This window comes from Erpetoichthys calabaricus, chromosome 3, assembly GCF_900747795.2.
Source record: "Erpetoichthys calabaricus chromosome 3, fErpCal1.3, whole genome shotgun sequence".
Classification (NCBI taxonomy): Eukaryota; Metazoa; Chordata; class Cladistia; order Polypteriformes; family Polypteridae; genus Erpetoichthys; species Erpetoichthys calabaricus.
The window spans coordinates 16205948-16233444 of record NC_041396.2 but is presented as its reverse complement, the minus strand read 5'-3'; the positions used below and the strand labels follow the sequence as shown (position 1 = coordinate 16233444).

Here is a 27497-nt window from a genome sequence, read left to right as displayed (position 1 = left end):
GCCATCGATACTGTCAACTTTCTTGAAAGACAGCAAAAAAAAAAAAAAAAAAAAAAAAAAAAAAAAAAAAGAAGAAAAATTTCGGGTTGCAAACGTTGTATGTACTGCTGCATTTGAAGACGTTGAAAAAGCCGTTTTTATGTGGTTCAGTGATGCTTGTTCAAGAAGCATTCCTATTAATGCGGCACTCATTCAAGAAAATGTGAGGTTTGTAAACTCTCTTGGGACCTCGAAGAGCGTCCCGAAGTGTGATCTCCGCATCTGTACAGGGCAATAGCTGACTCAAAGATATGCTGAGTCTCTCCGTCAAAGTAAACAGAAAAGATCTTGATGGGTGATGCAAGGTTAGGAGCATGTACATTGTAAATGCAGATAACAGGATTACTTGATCACTGACCTGCATGACTCTGCCTGACTGCTGTGTCTGTGTATAGCAGAGTGGCAGATCACGATACAATAAATAAGTGTGCCGTTCCTGTTTCAAGCTGAATAAAGCTGGTTTTGCTAAAGTACAGTAATCCCTCCTCCATCGCGGGGGTTGCGTTCCAGAGCCACCCGCGAAATAAGAAAATCTGCAAAGTAGAAACCATATGTTCATGTGGTTATTTTTATATATTTTAAGCCCTTATAAACTCTCCCACACTATTATAAACATTTCACGCACAATTATACAGCATAAACCCTTTGTATTCTCTTAGATATTAGGTAAGATTCGTTGAAATTATGTATGTAAACACAGTAAAACCTAAATATTATTTTAAAGATATCGAGCGTCTCCGATATCACATATGTTACAGCCATTACGACAGACAGGCCACCAGCAATAAATACGTACAATGCAAGAAAAATTGTATACAGTAAAATGTGTGTACAGTGACACTAAACTATGTACATGTAATAAGTACTGTACGTAAATAATTAATTATGGTTACTCACCAACAATGACACGACGACTTGTCCGATAACGATGAGTTTAATTTTACTGCACAACAAAGGATAGCGTTACAGCTCTTCTAAAGGAGCCTCTTCAGGCGACTGTTTAGCACCGCCGTTGTTCTTCTTCCATCACTCTTCAATCCAAATCCCTAAAGCAGATTCCATCCAGACTACTGCCTTACAACGTCCACTTGCAACTCATTTTGCGCCCTGGTTAAAAGACACTGCGGCCGTAGATCTTATATGCTTTTCCTCCTTTTTAAATAAAAAGAATCGTGGACTCATTTATGCTGTAATGGTGTCCTGCAGCGGTGTAGCTGTTTCCTTCCTTCAACATATCCAAAACTTTTACCTTTTCTGCAATCACTTGCATCTTCTGTTGGCGCTTGTGCACGTTAATGCTGAATGAGTGAGATTAGTACTTCCTGGTTAATGCAGCACTCCGTCGCTGAGCCAATCAGCAGCACACAGGAACTTAACCGCATGCTCTGATTGGGTAGCTTCTCAGGCATCCACCAATAGCGTCCCTTGTTTCAATTCAAATGCGTCCCTTGTTTCAATTCAAATGGGCAAATCAACTGAGGAAGCACACGTACTGTAGACCGCAGACATCCGCGAAGCAGTGAAAAATCCGCAATATATATTCACATATGCTTACATTTAAAATCCGCGATGGAGTGAAGCCGTGAAAGACGAAGCGCGATATAGCGAGGGATCACTGTACTGAGACTCAGCCTCGTGTTTTGGGGTTCAAGACAGGGACTTAGAGCACAACCCCGATCTTTTATGATTTGCTTCTGTGGCGCTTCACTGCAGCGCTATGAGCCTCCTATTGCCTTGCCCCAGCAACGGACAATCTTCTACAGACGCTGGGTGGGGGGGTCTCAAAAGAGTTCAGAAACCTCACAATATGAAGAAAAAAAAAAGGATGATTTGGTTTCTGATTGATAACTGTGCTGCCCACAACATGCTTCCACATTTAGATAATGTTCACGTTGAATTCCTCCCACCCAATGGCACGGCAGTGCTTCAACCATTGGGTTTGGGCATCATTCGCACCCTGAAAGTGTATAATCACAAGGAAATGCTAAGAAAAATTCTCATCAGCATAACTTGTAGGCAGGAGGAGATTAAAATTAACGCGAAAGAAGCTATTGAAATGATTGCAAATGCCTGGACGCAAGTAAAAGAAAGCACTATAGTAACAAATACAGAATCTCATTACAACAAAATATTTTTTAGGTCCCTGGGAGTTCATTGTAACGGAATTTTACCTGTATATTAAAACAAGTTTGAAATATACTAATAATCAACATTTTTTCAAACCTGTTTAACCATTTAAGAAGCTAGTGGAGCAGCAGTTCTGTGATATTTGGTGCACTTAATTCTAGTTAATTTCAGTCCATATTTACTCACACCAGGGCAATTAAAAGTTGGCAGTTAAACTGTACATCTTAAGGATGCACAATGAAAACTACAGTAGAGTACCAGCATGCATTTTAGGAGGCAGTGTGCATGGCAAAAGCAAAGCACACTCTAGTCTAGAGGAACAAGGCACAAGACAAGCCAGGCAGTAAACACAGTAAAGAAACATGCCGACATTAGAAAAATTCAACTAGTACCAGGCTTGACTTGAAGTATAAATGGTTATAGACTTGTGTAAAATAGGCAAGATAATAAAATTAGGCAGCAACACAAAAATAATGGGACAGGGTAATCACAAACTGGCCTCTAGTAATCATTTATTTCATGGAGAGAAGCTGTACTTACTTGAGATACACTCATATTCTTCGGAGAACACACTTGGAGTGTAAAAACTTAGTTCTTCATTTTCAAAAAATCCTACGTTATGTTCACGATTAAAAATGTAAGAAGCATAAACAAATGCAAAAAAAGGTAACCAACAACATTAGCCACCAAATTATGGTATGGTGGTGTTTGGATATTAAAAATGACCTTAAGCGGTATGGAGTAGCACATTGTAGCATTGCAGCAGCAAAGGAAACAGAACTGCATTTAAGTTATAAAAGTATACAATTGATAAATCAGAAATGAAAAGCCATTTTAGAAAGGTGGAAGGGTGACTTAATGTTAGAGAAAATGAAAAAAAAAAAGACATTGTCAACCCGGTGAGGAAATATGAAATGTAGTAGTTCATCGAAATGAACCACCAGGAACTGTGGAAGACCCTCTGGATTTATGGGACAGGGAGCAATTCTAGGCAGTGATTGGCAGGTGGCCTCCCTTCTTGGGGGACCAGCCATAAAACACACAGAACACAGCACAGGCATAGAAAACAAAGCAGAACAAAAGTAACTTTAACATACCTCAACTACTCAAAACCTCAGCCAGGGGAGAAACCCTGACTTATATATAAAAGCAAGTAGTAGAGAGAAAAAAAAAAGAATTGCTTCATACAACCTCAAAAACCTATAAAACCCTTTAATGATTAATTACTGCATATAAACATGTCAAAAATGTTACTGAAGTTTGGATAGTGGTATGATAGTGATGGATGATATAAGTTGGGGCTACTATTAACTATTGTAGCGGGCGGCCAGGTCCCATACCTGGCCGGGACTCCCTTTCTACATATGTTCTGGGGGAGCAGCCATGGGCATCTCACTACCTCCCCCAGGACGCTTGGTGGCAGCCTCCCTGGCTGATGATGGCGCCTCAGTTTCCCGCAGGGTTTCATGGGAGAGTTCTCCACAACCCTGTGGGGATCTGGGGTGGCCGCCAGGAACCCACCTGGACATCTCTGAAGCCCCACCCGGAAATGCAATTAGCCACAGGTGATCAAGCACCTGGAGCACTTCCGGGTGGGCTATAAAAAGGGCCAGCATCCACCACTCAGGAGCCAGAATCGGGAGGAAGAGGACGAGGTTGCCTGGGAGGAGTGGTGGTGCCAGAGGAAGGATATGTTGTTTGTTTGCTGCATTAAGAGCTTGTGGGACTGTGTTGGGCCTGTGAGTCACAGAGAAGACGTGCCCCATGGCTGAAGAGAAATAAAAAGTTTGTTTATTTTACACGTTCCTCTGTGTCAGTCTGTGCCGGGTCGGGTGCTATACAGCACCTTTTACACTATGAAGAATCAATTAATATTGGAAAGCCAAAGCAAAAAAATGCTGATTTGCCTTGTGAGGATTTTTAAAGATTCATAAAGTGCATTACCTTAATATTTTATAAGAATTTTAAAAAGCCAGAAAAATTAAGAAAACTCTCTTTCCTACTAAAAATCATATGGTAATGTTATACCTGAGACCCCTGTTCCAACACCATAACAACTCTTTTTTAAAAGCCAGCATTAAAAACCAAGCTACAGAAAGTGACATTTCTCCTGGGACTTCTGACCTTCACAGCCTTTTTCTGAGGTGATTATTTCTACATAGCACTATGCTTCATCTTCTTTTGGTCGCTCCAGTTAGGGGTTGCCACAGCGGATCATCATCTTCCATATCTTTCCGTCCTCTGCATCTTGTTCTGTTACACCCATCACCTGCATGTCCTCTCTTACCACATCCATAAACCTTCTCTTAGGCCTTCCTCTTCTCCCCCTGCCTGTCAGCTCTATCCTTAGCATCCTTCTCCCAATATACCCAGCAACTCTCCTCTGCACATGTCCAAACCAACGCAATCTCGCCTCTCTGACTTTGTCTCCCAACCGTCCAACCTGAGCTGACCCTCTAATGTCCTCATTTCCAATCCTGTCCATCCTCGTCACTCCCAATGCAAATCTTAACATCTTTAACTCTGTCACCTCCAGCTCTGTCTCCTGGTTTTTGGTCAGTGCCACTGTCTTCAACCCATATAACATAGCTGGTCTCACTATTGTCCTGTAGACCTTCCCTTTCACTCTTGCTCATACCCGTCTGTCACAAATCACTCCTAACACTCTTCTCCACCCATTCCACCCTGCCTGCACTCTCTTTTTCACTTCTCTTCCACAATCCCCATTACTCTGTAATGTTGATCCCAAGTATTTAAACTCATCCACCTTCGCCAACTCTACTCCCCTCATCCTCACCATTCATTCCACTGACCTCCCTCTCATTTACACACATGTATTCTGTCTTGTTCTTACTGACCTTCATTCCTCTCCTCTCTAGAGCACATCTCGACCACCTGCTCCCTACTCTCAATAAAGATCACAATGTCATCAGCAAACATCATAGTCCACGGGGACTCCTGTCTAATCTCATCTGTCAACCTGTTTATCATCACTGCAAATAAGAAAGGGCTCAGAAACGATCCCTGATGTAATCCAACCTCCAGCTTGAATGCATCAGTCACTCCTACGTACATAGCACTATGCTGAAAGATGATAAAAAAAAAAAAAACAAAAAACAAACTAACTGCCAAGGAGTGTGTAACCCCCTGCAAAATACAAGATGAAGACCAGGAATGATGTTAAACCAAATATATCCAGTTTTCCCCCAGCTACAGTCTTCAACGTGACTTTATTATTGTAAAGTACATGATCTTTTTATTTTATGTTTCAATGTACACAGTATGTTATCAACTCCAAGTTCCTCCACTTTATACAGTTAGGTCCATAAATATTTGGACAGAGACAACTTTTTTCTAATTTTGGTTCTGTACATTACCACAATGAATTTTAAATAAAACAACTCAGATGCAGTTGAAGTGCAGACTTTCAGCTTTAATTCAAAATGATTGCATAAAAATGTGAGGCAACTAAAGCATTTTTTTAACACAATCCCTTCATTTCAGGGGCTCAAAAGTAATTGGACAAATTGAATAACTGGAAATAAAATGTTCATTTCTAATACTTGGTTGAAAACCCTTTGCTGGCAATGACAGCCTGAAGTCTTGAACTCCTGGACATCACCAGATCCTGGGTTTCCTCCTTTTTAATGCTCTGCCAGGCCTTTACTGCAGCGGCTTTCAGTTGCTGTTTGTTTGTGGGCCTTTCTGTCTGAAGTTTAGTCTTCAACAAATGAAATGCCTGCTCAGTTGGGTTAAGATCAGGTGACTGACTTGGCCATTCAAGAATTTTCCACTTCTTTGCTTTAATAAACTCCTGGGTTGCTTTGGCTGTATGTTTTGGGTCATTGTCCATCTGTATCACGAAACGCCGCCCAATCAGTTTGACTGCATTTAGCTGGATTTGAGCAGACAGTATGTCTCTGAACACCTCAGAATTCATTCAGTTGCTTCTGTCCTGTGTCACATCATCAATAAACACTAGTGTCCCAGTGCCACTGGCAGCCATGCATGCTCAAGCCATCACACTGCCTCCACCGTGTTTTACAGATGATGTGGTATGCTTTGAATAATGAGCTGTTCCAAGCCTTCTCCATACTTTTTTCTTGCCATCATTCTGGTAGAGATTGATCTTGGTTTCATCTGTCCAAAGAATGTTTTTCCAGAACTGTGCCAGCTTTTTAAGATGTTCTTTAGCAAAGTTCAATCTAGCCTTTCTATTCTTGAGGCTTATGAGTTGCTTGCACCTTGCAGTGCACCCTCTGGATTTACTTTCATGCAGTCTTCTCTTTATGGTAGACTTGGATATCGATACACCTGCCCCCTGGAGAGTGTTGTTCACTTGGCTGGCTGTTGAAAAGGGGTTTCTCTTCACCATGGAAATGATTCTGCGATCATTCACCACCGTTGTCTTCCGTGGACGTCCAGGTCTTTTTGCGTTGCTGAGTTCACCAGATGTTGTCTGTTCACAGCAAAATCTTCCACATGCAAGCACCACACCTCAAATCAACTCCAGGCCTTTTATCTGCTTAATTGATAATGACATAACGATGGACTTGCCCACACCTGCCCATGAAATAGCCTTTGAGTCAATTGTCCAACTACTTTTGAGCTCCTGAAATGAAGGGATTGTGTTAAAAAAATGCTTTAGTTGCCTCACATTTTTATGCAATCGTTTTGTTCACCCCACTGAATTAAAGCTGAAAGTCTGCACTTCAACTGCATCGGATTGTTTCATTTAAAATTCATTGTGATAATGTACAGAACCAAATTTAGAAAAAAGTTGTCTCTGTCCAAATATTTATGGACCTAACTGTACCTGGACAGAGACACTGATCTGGACAACTGGGTCTTTAGACCTGGGGCATGCACATCTTCTTCAAGCTTGGGTTTTTTTATTTTGTGCAATAATGAAGAGAAGATGCTCCTTTTCAAAATTTTGTGGATAAAACTGGTTGATTCTATTCTATCCAACAACATTTCTTAACATTTGATTTTATATGGCTGTGTGGTGAAATATATATTAATTATAAAAGGAACAAACTAATGGTCTTCCCAGGTCATCCATTAGCTGTGCACTGTTGATTTAGATAGTTGAATGAAACTATTCAAGAGGAACAATGCGGATTCTGTCCCGGCTGTGGAACACTGGACCAGCTCTACACCCTGGCCAAGATCCTGGAGGGGGCATTGGAGTTTGCCCAACCAGTCCATATGTGTTTTGTGGATTTGGAGAAGGCATTCGACCGTGTCCCTTGAAGCATCCTGTAGGGTGTGCTCCAAGAGTATGGGATACAAGGCTCGTTGTTACGAGCCATTCAGTCCCTGTACAGGAGGAACAGGAGCTTGGTCTGCATTGCCAGTAATAAGTTGAGGTTTTATGGACAGAATTTCTAGGTGCAGCCAAAGAGCGGAGGGGGTCTGGTTCGGTGACCTCAGAATCTCGTCTCTGCTATTTGCGGATGACGTGGTTCTGTTGGCTTCATCGGTGGAGCGGTTCACAGCCGAGTGTGAAGTGGCGGGGATGAGAGTCAGCACCTCTAAATCCGAGGCCATGGTTCTCAGCCGGAAAAGGGTGGAATGCTCTCTCCGGGTTGGGAACAAATCACTGCCTCAAGTGGAAGAGTTCAAGTATCTCGGGGTCTTATTCACGAGTGAGGGAAGAATGGAGCGGGAGGTTGACAGACGGATTGGTGTGGCATCCGCAGTAATGCAGGCTCTGCAATGGTCCGTCGTGGTGAAGAGAGAGCTGAGCCAAAAGGCGAGGCTGTCGATTTACCAGTCAATCTACGTTCCTACCCTCACCTATGGCCACGACCTTTGGGTAGTGACCGAAAGAGCAAGATTGTGGATACAAGTGGCCGAAATGAGTTTTCTCCGCAGGGTGGCTGGACTTTCCCTTAGAGGTGGAATGAGGAGTTCAGTTATCCGGGAGAGACTCGGAGTAGAGTCGCTGCTCCTCCATATTGAGAGGAGTCAGTTGAGGTGGATTGGGCATCTGGTTAGGATGCCCCCTGGACGCCTCCCTAGGGGGGTGTTCTGGGCATGTCCCACTGGGAGGAGGCCACAGGGCAGACCCAGGACACGCTGGAGGGATTATATCTCCTGGCTGGCTTGGGAACGCCTCGGGATCCCCCCAGAGGAGCTGGAGCAGGTGACCAGGGAGAGGGGGGTCTGGGCTTCCCTGCTTAGGCTGCTGCCCCAACGACCCGACTTCGGATAAGCAGTGGACAATGGATGGCTGCAATGAAAGTATTATCTGTTGAGAAAACCTTGAAGAACACAGAGAGAACAGACCAATTCTATGCAGGAAATACCCAAAAAAGGATGAAAGCAGTGTGTAGATAAGTATTGACTTGTCATAGACAAGTTAAGAAACTGAGCAGAAAGCAATTTTTTTTTTTTTTTCATAGATTTTTGTACACACATATGATAAAAAACAATGACCAACAACATATTACTGACTTAAAAAGAAAGAAATGTAATACAAGTAAAATGTGACATGTAAGCATTCACCTTATGTTTTCCAAGTTGGTTTGCCAGAAACACAAGCAGAAAATTGAATGAGATACTTGAAATGGAAAATCAAAACACTTTGAGTCCAGAATCAACACTTTACAGCACATAGCTTCTAATGTAAAAGGAAAATGCCTTAAGAAAGCAACTTTTACCATATTTAACAATTCATTCCAGAAAATGAAAGCATTCAGCACTGTACTTCACCAGAAAAAGTTGAAAATGAATCTTACTACTGCATATATATCACCAAGTAAAGCTTGCTTTCATCAGATTAAAACTATTGTGTGGGAAAATTTGAACTGAAATCATTGTTATTTCATGACAAATACTTTTTTCACTTTGTTTATTAGTATTTCATTCCAACTAACTGATCGGATACTCTCATCTGTTAAACTCAGGCTTGGAGTTGAATTCTAAGCATATTCCAGTCTGGCCAGTACTTGGATGGGAGGCCATTTAGTAAAAGGTTAGATTGCTGCTGGATAGGCCATCAGGTGGCACTCATCCTGTGGACTGTGTGTGGATCCCAATGCCCCAGTGCAGTGACGGGGACATTGTGCTGTAAAAATGCCACTGTCCTTTGGATGAGATGTAAAGCCGAGGTACTGTCTCTCTCTGTGGTTATAAAAAATACACCTGGGCATCCTTCACAAAGATTGGGTGTTCCCCGATCTCCTGGTTAAACTGCCTATCACGGCCTAGTCATTCTGGCCTGCTAACCATCCCCTGTCATCTAAATGGCTAACTCTCCCTCACCACCTAGTAGCTAATGTATGCACACTGGAGCCAGAATGGTTGTGGATGGACGGTATTCTGCTGCCATCTTTTAGATGGAATAACATCAAGTTGCAAAAAATTAGGAATATTTCTATGCGTTTTGCCACTCATTAATAATAATGAGTGGGGCGGAGCTTCCAACTAAAAACACAATGTAAAATTGTAAAGGCAGTTTTAGAATGAACTGAAACTGAACAATTGCTTGAACCGAGTGATAATGATGACAATGTTAATTGGTTATCAGATGCTGACAAGGAAAGTGAAAGAGATGCGTAATATGGCACCATACAACCTAACCTCCATGATATGTCTTGTGAATTCAGTTGTGTGAAGCTTAAGCATGGTGCGACAGTAGCTGCATGACAAAAAGGCCAAATAATTGTGATTGAGCACAAGGACAAGCAAGATGCTAGCCCCCTAAGCACTGTTCACAATGCAAAAGCTGAATGTTTCTGTCAGGGGAAATTTGGAAGTCACTAACCCTTGCAATATGGTAGCCTGCAATAAAATAAAGGGTGTGTCGATTGTGCAAATCAGGCACTGAGATTCTACCTTCTCATGTACAAGCAACACAAAAGATATAAGAAAAGTGTGCAAAGTTGCACACTTCTACTGTCCCGATTGAGCTGTGCTCTGGTAACTGTCTCAAAGGTATCACAGAAAGGACGTATATTAAAATCTGAATCGGCAGTGGACACTAGGAATACCTTTTCTATTGCATTTATGCTGATGTTTCTCATGTACCCGTTTATATTAAATGTGATAACATTTTTTTCTTTTGCGTGTTTTTGCCTTATTTTTCAATTTTCATGATTTTTTTCCTAGTTTTGTACATTATATTAATAAGGCTCATCCAACTGCTATTTCCTCAGGAATTTATGAAGTGCAAAAAAAATATCCTATTCAATCAAGTCACACAGTGGAAAACCTAATGTGGATTAATGTACAGTAGATGGCCCCCCTATAAAAGATTTAGAATACTGAAACAGTGTTAAGAAATGCTTTACAGTGAGCAATGAAACTGTAAGTCTTGGTCTCAGAAGGACTGATTTACAGCATTAGGATATTAACTGCAGATGGGTCTTTTGAAATATTTGCTGTGAGGGTGAAGTAAATGGTCATGTCTGTATTATGCTCTGTGCTCATTCTTTACTTTTGGTGGTACTTAAACGTTTCCTGAATGCTCCTAACTCTCAAAGCCAAAAGATAACCGAGAGTCCAATAATTACACAATGTGGAATGTGTATACCTTACAAAATTACTTTTGAGTCCTTGTGGACTCATTACTTTAACAACAGTAATAATTACTTTAAGAGTGTAAATTAAGCAATTAAAAAAAAGCTAAAAGGATGCTGAGTTACAAAGAATAATGCATTACATGGAGTAAATGTCTAGAAATATTCAGAGAGAGCTATATAAGCCACATCAGTAACACCCTGTTCAGCTTTAATTGCAGTTAATAATAATAATAAAGTTGAGAAACCCAGTGTATATTGGGGTTGTAGGCTAAGAGTTGTGAAGAGTTAATCCAGTGTAGACAAACATACAATAGACTAATTTTAACCGGGTTCTATTTGAATGGGCTCTGCTCCCGTTGCAACCCACTGGGTTAACAAGGACATGAACTCAGAATTTTCCCTTCCATTCCCAGAGGTGCTACTGCCCATGGGGAGCCTTGGCTGCCTTCATTTTTCTGCTCTATTGCTCTTTCTTTCTTGATTTTCTTACCATCCTCTCACTTGGGAGTTCCCAAACCCGCAGTATTACGAGTTCAACTTCCGTTACACGGTCTATGTTCTTATATCTGGGCAATTTCATTGTTACTTTATGAATTTTCTATTCACTGTCGTACTCATTCCCATAGCAAATCAATCAGCCTAGTGTCATTATCACTTGATGAACACTTTCTGTTCAAATCATAGGCCTGAAAGATTTTTTCTTTACCTATCTGTGCATTCATATCTCACAAAAGGAGATATTTAGGCAGTTTTCTAAAGGTTTCTTCTAATTTTTCATAAAAAAAGTTTTTGCTCTCTTCATTTGTTTCTTTAGTAGATACATTATTCTTATCGTACAGAATCTTTTTCTAATTGCTTGGAATCCAATTACTTTTCTCTTAAAGTCCTTACAAAATGCAAATCCAGTGCTAAATGTGTTCTGTCCATGCCTACTATAAAACACAGTGTATCCTCCTACAACTAAGATGGTGGTTTCTTTTCATTCGATTTTCTGCAATGAGGGTGATTCAATTTTATATTTACTCAAGTCAGCTTTTAAGTTTCTTATTGCTCCTGGTTTATAGAGGCTTCTCACATTCCATGTTGTTAAAAAACAATTTAGCTTTCCTTTAACTCGCTTGGTTTATTTCCAGGCTTCTGTTCGGCATGTTTCACTATTTGGCTTCCCTATATTAACTGTTTTCCGAGACTGGGTAGTAAGACCTGTGGGACTTTGATTTTGGGGTGTTTTTCTACTAGACAGCTGCCTTCACTATAGCTGTGGAAGTGACTATCCCCATTCAAGGTAAACCTTATTTGGTCTCTGTATGCCACTGCTGACTGATTCATCAGCTCCTCTATCCTCAGGATGGATATTAACCCCAGGCTGCCCTAAACAGGCCTTCTTTCTCTTGTCAGTGCCTGCCAAAGGGGTTGGATACCACAATCTTGGGATGGGTTTCTTGGCTTAACAGGACCAAACAACGAGTGAGTCTGGAGTTGAGATGGAGAGACTAAATGATTTATCTTCTGGAGAAATCATATGAGGTGCATCACGTCTCCTTAGTTAGAAGAGTGTGAAAAACAGCAATATTTTAAAGCTGAGCTGAAGGAGTACTCTGTATGCTCAAGTGCCTATTCAGACTTTTGACTGTAAGAGTGTCTTTTCTTAACAGGCAGTTTGTTCCATTTAAGCTCTGTTACTAAGTGGAAACATCACAGAAGGATATGATCATACAGGAAGACATAAGATAGAGATTTTCACTTCTCAATTTAAATCCTCAATCAGATAAAGCATCACTAAGAGTATAATTAACATAAAAGCATGGTTTAATGTTTAAAATTAGAATCTCACATAAATCATTTTTCACAGTTGAAAATATTTCCCATAACTGCACTTGCAAAGCTAATAATACAGTAAAAGCAACTCTGTCTATTTTTATTTCCAGGCTTAGAACGTTTCCAGAATTTCTTGCCTCTTTACTATTTGTGTTTTTAAAAATGGTAATATTGGTCCATTGCATTCAGCTTTGACTAATCATATCAATTACAAAATGACTACAGATGTGCCTGATTTGTCTGTGTAGGAGACAGAAAAGTGTCTTCCAGCAATTAACTGGGTTGTAGGTTGCAGCTTGGTGCAGTATATGATCTCCTGCACAGTGAAATAATTTACAAAGACTTTATTTTTAGTCAATCCAGTACCAATTCTGCTTTTTATGCCACTGCAGTTGTCTGGAACTACAGTCCTTTCCTTATTTGCTTCACAAAAAATTCTGTAATCTCTCTGGGCATGTACTTGACAAGTAGATATTGCTAAGAAAATAATAGCTTACAGAATGATGCCATTATATAAATAAGCCCTAATTGTGAATAGATGCAGAACACAGCATAAAAGTATATAATGGCACAATGTCTGAATTTTACTGAGGCATTAGATTGGCTAGCAACTTCAAAATGCCAGTCACAGTAGACATCTGCTACAACAAATTTCAAATCTAAAACTGTAGAGTCATTTATACACTTCAGGATATGCAGTCACGATAGCTTAGAGATCAGAGAGGTCTATTCTTTCTTAATTTTTACCCGTATTTTAATAATTTGCTTTACATTAGGAGAAATACAATACTTGTTGTCTATGTATGGTGTCCAGCATTGCTGCGACCCTGCCCACCCTGCACATAGGCTTTTTGCACTGTTGCCATCTAGCCAATGGTATTGCAGCAGTCAAGCAAGATCATCTAGATTGTGTAACAGCTTTTTTCCTCTCACGGTATGACTCCTCAATACACAGACATGCCCTTTATTAGCACTATAATAATGAACCATAGTCTAACTAAAAACAACCTGGACAAAGCAGTAGAAATGCAAATAACATAATTACCATTTCACCTATAGATGGGTACTTTATTAGAACTATAGCAAAAGATTATAGATTAAGTAAAAATTCTGCACAAATCAGCATTAACACTAATTTAATTACAATTTCAATCGGCCATAACACTTCCCATTCAGCCCTGCTTTTACGAGACATAAAATGTGGAGCATTAACCAGCAACACTTTTTACATTGTTGATCTTATTAGTGACAGGAAAATCTACTTTCTTACATTAAGTGAAATGTGGCTCAGCTCTGATGGTGCAGCAGTGTGAATTCAAAGAGTACCTCCAAATTAGAGCTTTGTTCAATCGGTTCACCAAGGCAAAAAAGGCAGCGGTGTAGTATTTACTTGAGCTGATTAACGTGTAAAGATGCCGGTTTTGGTACCTTTGCACCTTTTGAGTATTTTCCCATGGTTATTCATGCCACAGTCTCTTATAATGACCTTCTAAATATAATGCATCTGTTTTTGAGGAATTCTCAGACTTGGAATCTATAATAATAACTAACTATGACAGGTTCCTAATTGTAGAGCAGTCTATCTTGAGAAGCAGTCCTATTTCTCTAAAATTATAAATGATAATGCTGATAATCCAAGAGTATTATTCTCAACTACTGATCCTAAGAGTCTTACATCATGACATTGTATATAAGGACGCTACTCTTCTACTTGATATTTACCTGTTTTTAAGATTGTTTAGATTCATTTTTCTTTTTTCCTTTCTTTGTTATTTAATCTTTAATATTATTGCCTAATCTTATTTTTTTTTTCTTTTAACGTTCTCTTTGACATCTTGTAAAGCATTTTGACCTGTGTTGTTTGTATGAAAATGTACTATAGAAATAAATTATGTTGTTCTTGAGAATCTGTGCAACACTCTGAACTGTGTGCAGTATTATAAACAACTTTTTGAGATTAGATCACACACCCCTACACCTTGTATAAAAAAGGACATATGAAACATATTCAATCTTTAAACATTAAAAAATGTATCCAGTAAGGCAACAGTCATTAAAAATTGTTAGAAAAGTTAAATAAGACCTTTTGGTCTTGATTGAGACAATGCATGCAGAAACTACTGTATGAAATAAAATATTTATCAAGTATTCAAAATTAATAAAGTGATCTCTAAATAAGAAAACTGTGTAATGCAATTTATAGCTACCAGTCTAAAAATTATTCACCAAATGAACATCACTAAGACAGGGCCGGATTAAGAGCTTTGGGGGCCCATAGCACATTTCAAATTTGGGGGCCCTTTTGGCCTGCATCATCTGAAGTTTAGATTCTGAACAGTTCAAACCGGACTAAATAATTATTTTACTCTCAATTATAATAAGAATCTTATAATATTTATGTGAATTTTATGTGTTGGGCCCCTAAAGTTTTATTGTGTAAGAAATTTACAGTTTAAAAACGTAAAGATAATATTTTTAAAGACCAGTTTTTCAATGCTACACTTTTTTTCATTAAATATTGGGTCCACCATTTGGGGGCCCCCGAAATTGCGGGGCCCATAGCATATGCTACATGTGCCTATTGGTTAATCCAGCACTGCACTAAGACCATCACAAATTCACATTACTGTAATCAATTTAACTTTTGTGTCTTTCTTCTTCTTCTTTCAGTTGCTCCTATTAGGGGTTGCCACTGCAGATCATCTTTTTCCATATCGTCCTGTCCTCTTAATCTTGTTCTGTTACCCCCACCACCTGCATGTCCTCTCTCACCACATCCATAAACCTTCTCTTAGGCCTTCCTGTTTTGCTCTTACCTGGCAGCTCCATCCTTAACACCCTTCTCCCAATATACCCAGCATCTCTGCTCTGCACATGTCAAAATCAACGCAATCTTGCCTCTCTGTCTCCAAAGTGTCCAAACTGAGCTGACCCTCTAATGTATTCATTCCTAACCCTATCCATTCTCATCACACCCAATGCAAATATTAACATCTTTAACTCTGTTTTTTGGTCAGTGTCATTGTCTTCCACCCATATACAGTAACACAGCTGGTCTCACTACCATCCTGTAGACCTTCCCTTTCACTCTAGCTGATAACTGTTTGTCACAAATTACTCCTGACACTCTTCCCCACCCATTCCACTGACCTTCCTCTCATTTACACACATGTATTCTGTCTTGTTCCTACTGACCTTCACTCCTCTCCTCTCTAGAGCATTAATCCAGCCTACAGGAGATGCACAAACCAGTGTGTTTCTTCGTGCCGGTCGTAAGCCCAGATAAATGGAGAAGGTTACATCAGGAAGGGCATCTGGTGTAAAATTTTGCCGGATCAATATGCGGGCATCAATCGATTTAACTATTGTGTCTTATATATAAATATAAGGCCATAAAACAGTATTTTTTTCACTTGTATAAAATTAACAGTATCTTGTGTTGCCAGAGCAAGCAATATTTAGTTTAGATTATGCTGATTTTTAATTTTATGGTAATTATAACAATGCGTTTTAGTCTATGTGAAAACCATTTAAAACTATTGCATTATTATTAAACCAAGAAAGGGTAAGACAAAAAAGACAAAGGATCAATCATTTAAAATGATAATCTTGAGAATTCCTATCCACAAAGTCCTAAACTATGACTTTAGTGTGGTCAAGTGGCTAAGGCTTTGGACTGTAAAGTACAAGACAACTGGTTCAGTTCTCACCATTACTTATTTGAGTGTCCCTGGGGGAGTCACTTACTGTTCCTACCAGTGTTTACACTGAAGACAAAGGGGAAAGGTTGTTACTTGAGAAACGTTTGTCACTTTACAGAAAAGCAAAAGCTAAATAAATAAAATAGGAAATACTGAATGTCAATAGTGTGTCCCCAAACAAAACACTGCTGGTTCATTTTCCACCATGGAATTCAGTGTTTTCTTTAAGCAAGTCATTTAACCTGCCAGAGCTCTGGCTGTGGAAATATGGAAACAATGCTACTACACATACTTTAGCACCTAAGAAGCTACATAAAATACAGTGTGGATATTGCTCGTCTGAAAAAGTAGAACAAACAAGCAAAGACGAGAATGAGAGTTGATATGGCATTTCCTTATTAATCCTTCTACATCCTAGTGGCACAAGATTTTTAAACTGTAATATTATAAATTAAAATAATTAGTGTTTATATTGGGTCTGTTATAACAAGCCTCATCTCATTTATGGCAGCATGGCCCACTAGTGTCTAAGATACGAGTACTAAACTGCAAAGTGAAAGCCTTCCACTTCACTTCTCACCAATGACTTGCCATGTGATACTGAGCAGATTACTTAAAACTGTAAAATAATTGTACCATACTGATGGTCCTGAAGAGGTTAGCCTCAGGTTTTTGTTGTAAACAATTTTATTATTATTTATCCAGTTTATTCAGTAGAATGCTTGTGCTTGAATTCAACCTGTCATGACAAATTCCTATCAGTGTTTCTTTTACATTTGTAAGAAACTCCACAAAACTTTTGGTATGGTCTAGTATCACCTGATTTCTTAGATTTTCCTTTTTTTTGTTTATGATTTTCGCACAAATGGTGAACCGATAAATTATTTGCCGCCTTATTTGAACTTCACTTTAACTGACTGAAGATTAAATAAATAATAAGAATTAAAAAAAAACTGATAAAAATAATAATAAATGATTGGATTACTGTGATGACAATAAACATCCTTTTAAGTTTCACCAATTAGTAAACCCAAAGAATATACTCATTGGCAGACAAAAGGTCAATGCAAAATTAAAAACCTTATCAATTCACAACAGGTTTAAAAAATGGCTTTAGCAAAAGCATGAAGCCATTTCTTTGCAAATCAGGCTGGATGAAATAATTGGTAATATGAGAACCAAGGGATTTAACAACTATAAACTGTTTTTAAAACAATCACATAACATATTCAAATTATTGCACACTTGAAATCAAGTGAACTTCTCATCTAAATTAATGTAAATGATACATTTTAAATTATAATGATATGTAATATTAACCCACTTTCTCATTAATGATCAGAGCGAGCAGGTGCTTATCCCTGGAGCACTGTGCACAAGGCAGAAACCAGGTGTGGATAGGAATCCAATTCATGCACTAAAACTATCATCCTTAGTCATGCCACTGTCATTCCAAGTCACCAGTTCACCTAACTTTTATGTCCATGGAACGTGGGAGACAATACTATACGTAATTCAAAAATACTTTGCAAAAACAATAAGTGGGCTGGCAGCCCAGCCACCAAAAAAAGGAAAAATAAGAAAAACAGTACATCCCAAATCAATGAATGAGATGTAGACAAAGGGGGTTTTTGGCACTTGGATAAACTCTCGGGCATTGACAAAAGCTTGGTTTCAAACTACTAATCACCAGCTTAAGAAGTTAAAGTCACAATCATGGCCTATTCTTTTACTCAAAAAATGCTCAAGCCTAGCAAGGGCGGTTTAAAGAATCTAAAGATAGCTCCAGAAATAAAAGTCCACGTTGTTTTCGAAATATCCTCTGCATATGAAGAATGTATGTGACTTTAAACAACCAATTTTTGTTCACTATAATAAAGTTTTCATCATCTGCCATTTTGCTTTTTTTTTTGCAGTGACTCTGTATTTAGTTTGCAGTTTACCATCTTGTGGGACTTAAATACCCACTGCAGTAGCCAATTATTACTTTCATAAACTGTTTTGTAGAATTATCTTCACATTAAAAATTCATTACGACTTTAATCACCAGTGAGCTTCTGGTTAGGAAATTTTGTTAGTAAGGGTTCCTACATAAGAGTTGCACAAACTACGTTACATTATTGTGATTTCTGCTATCAGTCTTGGTCATACTGGGAATAAGGTAGAATACAGACTTTGAAGACATTGAAATGGTTTATAAACCACAAGGTTGCTGGGTCAATTGCCATAAGCGTGTCACTTAACATGATCTGTAAACAGGGGGAGCATAACCTGTTCTTTAAAGTCAAATAGGATAAAGGCTTTAGAAAAAAGTAAAATATTAATAATAGCATATTGGAATTTTTATTGAAGTGTGGTATCTCAGCTACTGGAAAAAAGGAAAAACTCTAAATAAGGGTATCTGAAATCATACACTGTATTCATTCAACAGGCAATTAAAAAAAAAACAGCAAAATGTGCAATATGTACTTCACAAGTATGGCTTTTGATAGCCCTGGTATTCAAGGACTACAATTTGGCAAAAAGAATGTTTTAACTGTTCATTATAGATGTCACTTTGGGGTAAAGCTCAGTAGTTCTAGGCTTTCATGCTTTGTTACCAACTGCTAGACCACAGAGCTAAGAAAAATTTGCGCCTGGGATAGATTTAATCCTATGATATGGCCCAGGTTTTATTGAATATGTTTTGGTATGGATACCTATAAATGATTATTACAGATATCACAACCCTGTCAATGGCCTTTCTCTCCCATGTAGCTGTGTTAAGGTATATAACATGATGATGCAACCAGTCAATACACTTCTGATGATGCAGTTATAAGAGATTTAAAGAACCATCTTATTTAGTCTGCATTTTTGCCAGCGCCTCTGACAGTGGAGGCATTCCAGTATCTTTTGTCAGTATGAGCTCAGCATCTTGAGACCAACATTAAAACTTCAGTCTAAGCCATATATAACATATGTTGCCTTAGAAAGCCGAACGCTTTTATTAAAAACCTTAGCCATTTTGTCCTTTTGTCAATCCTTCATTCTGAAACATTAGCCCTTATGCCCTCAGATGCTGAGACAGTGTTAATAAAGCTATGCAATAGTGCTCTTTACTGAGAAATGCAAAAGTTAATCTGTTGTGTACTTTTATATCTGCTGTCTGATGGTGAAGCTGTTTAAAAATCTCCATTTATAGGGGTTGAAAATGCCAAGGTAGAGTGAATGAAAGACAAAAACTGGAGATTTATGTTGGCATTTTTAAACGAAAATGTAGTAGTGTGGATGGAGCCTTAAATATCTTTGCCCCCACTTGAAGTAACAAAACTTACTAATGTATGCATTCAACAGCAAACCTTACAATTTCAAGATGAAGGTCTTTTAAAAACTCGAAGGATGACATAAACAATTTCAGAGCCAACAAACTTAAATATTCAGCCTGCATTTAAAACCAGAATGAAAATCCACTATACCCAGACCAAGAGATATGAATACATTCAATTTCCACTGACATTTGTAACTCAATGTTGTATGGAAGTCAAAACTAAAAATGTCAGCTGATGGAAAAATCAGTAAAAATGCATTATACTTTATTGCTTATTTTACAGAAAAAAACTTATTAATACAATCACAGCAAAAAATATTACTGTACTTTAAATCACAAAACAAAAAAACTTGAATCAAACTGGACTATGGGTATGTACGTTATATCAACCTTATGCTTAAACATCCTACAGTCTTTGATAATGATACGTCAAAGTTGGTAAAGGCATAATGATGTATGGAAACCCATCACTATATGATATCTTCTCCCACCCAGGTAAAATGTGCTGTCTTAACTGAGGGATTGCTAAGAGTGTCACCTCTGTGTCCAGCTGCCATTCTCACTAGGACAACATGACTTTGGTGTATTTAGGACACAGGGAATTACAAATAGTGGATTCATTCAATCACTTAACTAAAAGGACAGCTTCCAATCTAGTGGCTTATGTGTGTTGGAGTTTATTGCATGGCTGCATGTGCCACAAGTTATACTGGGTCACTTGTGCAAAAAATGACTGAAAAAGTTGACCAAGTATGTACTGTACTGCTGTACTCTTCCTCTGTGTTAATGAATGCTACTACTTCTTCAACTGACTCTAAATTAGTTTGCTTTGCTTTTAAATAAGAGATAGAAGTCACTAGATGAAAATCAACTGAAATTCAGTTTATGAGAAAAACTTGCTGTGTCACATGTTTGTTTGGATCTGAAGAATTGCCATAAATCTCCACCTATGAAACCTGAGACCCCACTTGTACAATTACAGGTAAAATTGCAATTTTTGAAGTAATTTTTCCAGAAATAAAATTTTGAAATCATTACCAGCTGTTGACCACAGTTTTCTATTCTACGACTCTTCTTGGCATCGTGTTGTGGCACTTAGTTCAACTACAACTTTGACCTAACTAATACCACCAGCTGTTGAACAAAGTGGCAGAGTGGTTTGGAACTTTTGGTGATTTTTGTATAGCATTCTTCAATGATACAGGATCAGAGCTCTTAAATTTATAACTACAGTTTAAAAATCATGGCTATTTATACGTTTTAACCAAACACAATGACTTTTGCTATTATTGATTTACAGTCATATGAAAAGGTTTGGGAACCCCTCTTAATTCTTTGGATTTTCGTTTCTCATTGGCTGAGCTTTCAAAATAGCAACTTCCATTTAATATATGACATGCCTTATGGAAACAGTAGTATTTCAGCAGTTACATTAAGTTTATTGGATTCACAGAAAATATGCAACATGCATCATAACAAAATTAAACAGGTGCATAAATGTGGGCACCCCAACAGAGATATGACATCAATACTTAGTTGAGCCTCCTTTTGCAAATCTAATAGCCTCTAGACGCTGTCCTCCTATAGCCTTTGATGAGTGTCTGGATTCTGGATGGAGGTATTGTTGACCATTCTTCATACAAAATCTCTCCAGTTCAGTTCAATTACATGGACAGCCTGCTTCAAATCATCCCATAGATTTTTGATGATATTCAAGTCAGGGGACTGTGACGGCCATTCCAGAACATTGTACTTCTCCCTCTGCATGAATGCATTTGTAGATTTCCAACTGTGTTTTGGGTCATTGTCTTGTTGGAATATCCAACCCCTGCTTAACTTTAACTTTGTGACTGATGCTTAAACATTATCCTGAAGAATTTGTTGATATTGGGTTGAATTCATCCGATCCTCGATTTTAACAAGGGTCCCAGTCCCTGAACTAGCCACACAGCCCCACAGCATGATGGAACCTCCACCAAATCTAACAGTAGGTAGCAGGTGTTTTTCTTAGAATGCAGTGTTCTTCTTCCGCCATGCAAAGTGCTTTATGTTTTGAGCAAATAACTCCATTTTTGTCTCATCAGTCCAAAGCACTTTGTTCCAAAATGAATCTGGCTTGTATAAATGAGCATTGGCATACAACAAGCGACTCTGTCTGTGGCATGAGTGCAGAAAGGGCTTCTTTCTCATCATCCTGCCATACAGATGTTATTTGTGCCAGTTATGCTGAATTGTAGAATAATGTACAGATACACCATCTGCAGCAGGATGTTCTTACAGGTCTTTGGAGGTGATCTGTGGGTTGTCTGCAACCATTCTCACAATTCTGCGCATATGCCGCTCCTGGATTTTTCTTGGCCTGCCAGACCTGCTGGATTTAACAGCAACTGTGCCTGTGGCCTTCCATTTCCTGATTCCATTCTTTACAGTTGAAACTGACAGTTTAAACCTCTGAGATGGCTTTTTATAGCCTACCCCTAAACCAGGAGACTCAACAATCTTTGTTTGCAGATCTTTGGAGAGTTGCTTTGAGGATCCCATACTGTCACTCTTCAGAGGAGAGTCAAAGGGAAGGAAGCACAACTTGTAATTGACCCCCTTAAATACCTTTTATATCTCATGATGGACACACCTGTCTATGAAGTTCAAGGCTTGACGAGCTCATTAACCAATTTGGTGTTGTAAGTAATCAGCATTGAGCAGTGACAGGCATTCAAATCATCACAATGACAAGGGGACCCACATTTGTGCACAGCCAGTTTTTCACATTTGATTTAATTTCATACAACTAAATACTGCTTCACTAGAAATCTTTGTTTGGAAAACACCCCAGTACTTAGATGTTCCTAGGAAATGAAAGACATACCACTGTTATCTTTTATGTTGAAAGGAGAGTCAATTATTATGCAGGCTGAGAGGGGTTCCCAAACTTTTCCATATGACAGTAAATATATAAAGTCATTAAAATGTCAATGACCCAAACTGCCTTGGCAAATTATATTATTTATATTCATTATTTGGTAGACTTCTATACTGAAAATTACTTACAAAAATCAAGATAGATAAATGCACATTATATATTTGAATGCCTGGTAGTACACTTTGAATATCCTTGATTATTTACGTAAATAATCATTAATACTGAAAATTAATTACTTCCCTCTCTTTTTCTGATAAGTAACCAAATGTTAATGAATATAAAAGTGTAACTGTAACAGAGGGCATTTAAGTTGATGATAATAATATAATTTTACGTACCACAGCACAATATTTAATTTATTTATTTAACAAAACAAACCATTTTTTTCTGTTTGAACAATTCTTTCAAATCTAGAAAACAAATATTGTATTCTGTGGCAAACATTTGATGTGGATTACCAAACTATTGTATTTCAGCCTCTGAAAAATCAAGTTAAACTTTTCAAAAAGCCACAGCAAGTCATTTCAGCTGGTGACAGGAACTGATAGTGCTCCTACTTGTCTCACTGGTGTCAGTTAAAAACATTTTCAGACATTGAAACTTGAGGATGCCAAACTTTTAAAGCTAAACATTTATTCTCATAAGTGAACAGCATTTATTTTTACAAGAATACTAAAAAAATGAATTTGGCAATCCTGTCAATGTGAATTGCAGGGTTCAACTGCTTATGGGTACTAATCATTAAAGTCATGACTGATGAAGTCTGGAGATGGTGCTTATTTCAGACTGGACAATTTCACTGCATTAAGACTTTTGTCACTTAGATTTCCATTTAACAACATTGGTTAGTAAATTGCTACATTAAAAAAAGAAAAGAAAAAAAAGAAAAAAAAAAACAAACACAAGCTGCTCAAGCCTTGTTTTAGTGACAAGATAAAATGAAATCTACCATTATTCTAACTATTGTATACTGATGTACAGCTCAGACAAGGCAAGTGAAGACATTACTTGTATCTCCAGATAAGTCATCTAACATATCTTATGTGCAAATCCTGTTTTCCCATGTGGAGTTTACACTTTTACTTTGTCTGTGTGAATTTTCTTCCACATCTCCAAAGAGATGCAGGTTGGATTGACTAGCAGTTCCAAACTGGGGCTGTGTTAAGTGTGAGTATGCATGGTGAGTGGGGCCTGCCTAGGGCTGTTCCCTGCCTTGCATCCAGTGTAGCAGGACAGGCACTGAGTCCCCACAACTCTGAAATGGATTAAGAGGGCTTGATTATTTTATGTTACTAGGACATGTTTCTCACAATCTACAAGTTTACACCATAAGTTGTAAATTATTTATTGTTTAACGGAAACTATCGGAAATGATGAAAACAAATCGATCATGCCAGATGAAGAAGGATAAAATTGTTTGCCTTTTGTTATCTCACTTCAGCTTAGACAGCTGCGGACGTAACAATATCAATCTGCAATGCTGTTGCTAGATCTGCCTGTCATAATTTAAAATTAGAATGCAAGTAAAGTATTGTTGATCATAAGAAATACACCCCTGCTGGCAACAAAACTCAACAGTCCAGCAAAAGAGGCAATTTTCTGTTAGACAAAGATCTCTGTATAACCAAACTTGTAATCATGTTATATTATTCACAAAGGAACCAGCTAAACCAAGTGGTGCTTTAATATTAAAGGACGGAAAACTAGTCATTTAGCACTTTGTATGTGAAGTCTAGTATGTTTTTGCTCATATTTCATGTAGCTCCCAATGGAGGGTGCCATTATTTAAAAGAAATGGACAATGCACACTGATGAAGCAATGATAACAGAAAGACCACTTTTTCAGTTGAATGCATGTGTTCCAATTAAAACGATTCACATTTAACTGTACAGACATAACACACATGCATTTCACTACTGTATACAAGCTAGCTGAAAAAGAAAAAGCCTCTCTATTTGCATTTCACCTTTGCCATTTACCCAACTTAAACAGTTGAAAGGTCCATCTGTTTTGTATAAGGCTACTGGATCTAACAAAGGTGCAAACTACTTACAAAAACTCAGCTGCCGGCTTTCACAGAATTCTGCATATTGAATTGGGTCCATCATTCTGGTCTGTCGTTCAGCTCTCTTCAACAACAAAAAAGAAAAAAATAGCAGTAAGATAAACTATCTGAAATAATACAGACAAAAGATCTTTTTGTTTTTAAATGTTGCTGTACGCCACTGCACAAGATACGAGTTATATAATGAAGGGCAACCTGAGTTTTCTTTTCTCAACGTAAAACATCTGTGCAGCTATGTAGATTGCCAACATTTGCCTTCTGCACAAAGCTGCTGCACTTAGGACTGTTCTTCTTGCTAGCCAAGTTGCTGCCATGTGTTATTGGGCAGAAAATCTTTGCTTTAATCAGGTGCACACTGCAGGAATTCTGTAATCCGTATCAAAGTGTTCCAAACATCTCTCTTGCCGCTCAAAGGCTTTTTGTTAAATCCTCTGGCATGTGATGGTAAAATAAAGCAACATTTACAGTAAATGCAGTTAATTTATTAGATAATAAGTAAGCTTACATAAAAATATTTAAAAACCCCCAGGGTCTAAAAGTTATTAATGGCTTCCTAACATGACAAATAACATTCTTCAGTGATGTTTAAGTGCTTAAGCTTTTAACTCTTCCAATAACAGTTTATTTTAAACAAGCAGTCTAAATAAAAGCCCAATAAAATACATTCTTATAACAATAAAGGAAACTTGTTTTTGACACTACAAGTGGAAATGAAGCCAACTTGTATTCTACTAAGAAAGCACATACCTCATAAGCTACTGAATAACACAGAGATCCAGTCTTGGATTTAATTTGTAAACATTTGCAAAAGATGAAATACATCAGTATTGTATTTTGTCATACACACTTTGTATAAGCATCAATTTGGCTCAAAAGAAAATGCAAAGGCTGTAAATTAGATACAGCTAACATTATGAAAGAAACAATTATTTGTTAAACAACCTCACTAGTGTTTAGCGTCAAATGTAGAAGTTTCTCAAATTATCACTTTTCATCTGAGGATGACATCTCAAAATGACAGTATGATAGCTTGCCTGGCATGCAACAAATGCTGATAATGTTTTAATATCCATGCTCTCTTGGATTTGCAGTGGCTGATGGAGTGAAGTATGTGTTTAATTCATTGTTACTTGCAAACTTCTCTCTTACAAAAAAGAATTTCAAGAGTCAAAAGTATTACAGGCAGTCCCCGGGTTACGCACGAGATAGGGACTGTAGGTTTGTACTTAAGTTGAATTTGTATGCAAGTCAAAACAGGTACATTATTTTATTAAATGCTATTTTTGACCGACTGTAACCAAGTGCTCTGCCAATGAATGATGAAGTTTCACCTCTCTCTGACCTTTTTATTATTTCTACTTTATTTTCCATGGTGATGGTTTTTCTCTTCTTTACTGTATCACCAGCACTTGCATCAGATTTGTGTTTCAGAGACATTCTTGAAGGGTGAAGACAAAAGGTGAAGATGAGCTCTTCTGCACAGCACTGCACACGCGATCACAGCAGGAAGGCACCCCTCGTCGGCATGTCTGGTGTATTGACAAGAGACAACTTCTTGCTATGTGCGTAACAGTACAAGCAGGCTTGCTATTGAGAATGAATGGGGCGGTTCATCACCAGCCCACCTCACAGTCACCTCCACTACAGTATGCTGTAGAACGAACAGGGTGCGGCCAAAAGCGAGTAGTGAATCGCCCAACCCCAATTCAACAGGCAGCCATCCGAGGCACACTACAATGCTAACCCTGCCGCCCCGTTCAGCCACAACCGGGTCACCGCTTGCAGCATTACCAGCAGTGTGTGCTGGGCGGGCAGTGAAATGCCCCCCTCCGCTCCGAACCTGGGTCTCCTTACTGCGAGGCAGCAGCACTACCACTGCGCCACCATGCCGCCCTTCAGCTGATAAACGTTTACTCATTCCTCTTTGTAATTATAGTTGGAGGACTACATGAAACTGAGCTGATTTTGATTCATTTATGTACTTCCAACTGGGATTGTGAATTTGTTTTTATCTACTGTTTCCTTCTCCCTTTAAATATCTCAAATACTGTGTGAAGTCCCCTTCACTTTCTCACATTTTGTTATATTGTTGCCGTTTGCTAAAATCATTTAAATTATTATTTTCCTGGCATCAAGCAACACTCAATACCTCAAAATTAACAAAGCAAAAACAGGATTTTAGAATTCTGTACAAATTTATTACAAATAAAAAACTGAAATATTACATTAGTAGTGATTACAGCCTGAAGTCTTCTTGGGTCTGATACAACAAACGTCCCACACTTTGAATTTGAGGATTATCTGCTATTCTTCCCTGAGGATCCCAGTAGACAGCTAATTTCAGGTTTCTCTAGAGATGTTAAGTCCAGGCTCAGTCTGGGAAACCAAAAGACATTCCCAGAGTTCTCTAAACCATCCTTGTGTTGTCTTTGCTTCGAGATTTAGGCCAATGTCATGTTGCAAGTTGAACCTTCAGCCCAGTCTGAGGTCCAGAGCACACAAGAACAGGTTTTCATTAAGGACATCTTTGCACTTTGCTTTGTTCATCTTTCCCTCAACCTTCTTTAGACCCCCCAAATCCCTGCCACTGAAAACCAACTCCACATCATGTTGTGCCACCATATTTCACCACTGGAATGGTATTGCACAGGTAATGAGTGGAGGTTTCATCAGACCAGACAATCTTGCTTCTCTTAGTCTGAGAGCCATTTAACTGATTTTTTGCAAACACCAAGTGGGGCTTCCATGTTGCTTTTACAGAGCAGAGACACCTGTCTGGCCACACTCTACAAAGCTCAGATTGGTGGAGTGTTACAGTGGTGGTTGCCTTTTTTTTTAGTCCTGGATAATGGACTACCTGTAAGGCAAACCGCAGTTTGTGAAACTCAAGGACTGTGTTTCTGATATGGATGTGTGCAACACTGAAGCACTACAAGGAACAGTCCTCTCTCCTTGTTCTCTTCACTCTTTACACCTCAGACAATT

General features: G+C 38.5%; 1 protein-coding gene across 3 annotated transcripts in view; it reads right to left on the bottom strand.

Annotated features, from left to right (window-relative positions):
* The window catches only part of supt3h (SPT3 homolog, SAGA and STAGA complex component), a 518283-nt gene that overhangs the window by 143609 nt on the left and 347177 nt on the right, over positions 1–27497 (bottom strand). For all 3 annotated transcript variants that reach the window (XM_028796401.2, XM_051924455.1, XM_051924456.1), the window contains exon 7: positions 24501–24576. In XM_028796401.2, the coding sequence (XP_028652234.2) occupies positions 24501–24576 (76 nt within the window). The remainder of the gene's footprint in view (positions 1–24500; positions 24577–27497) is intronic.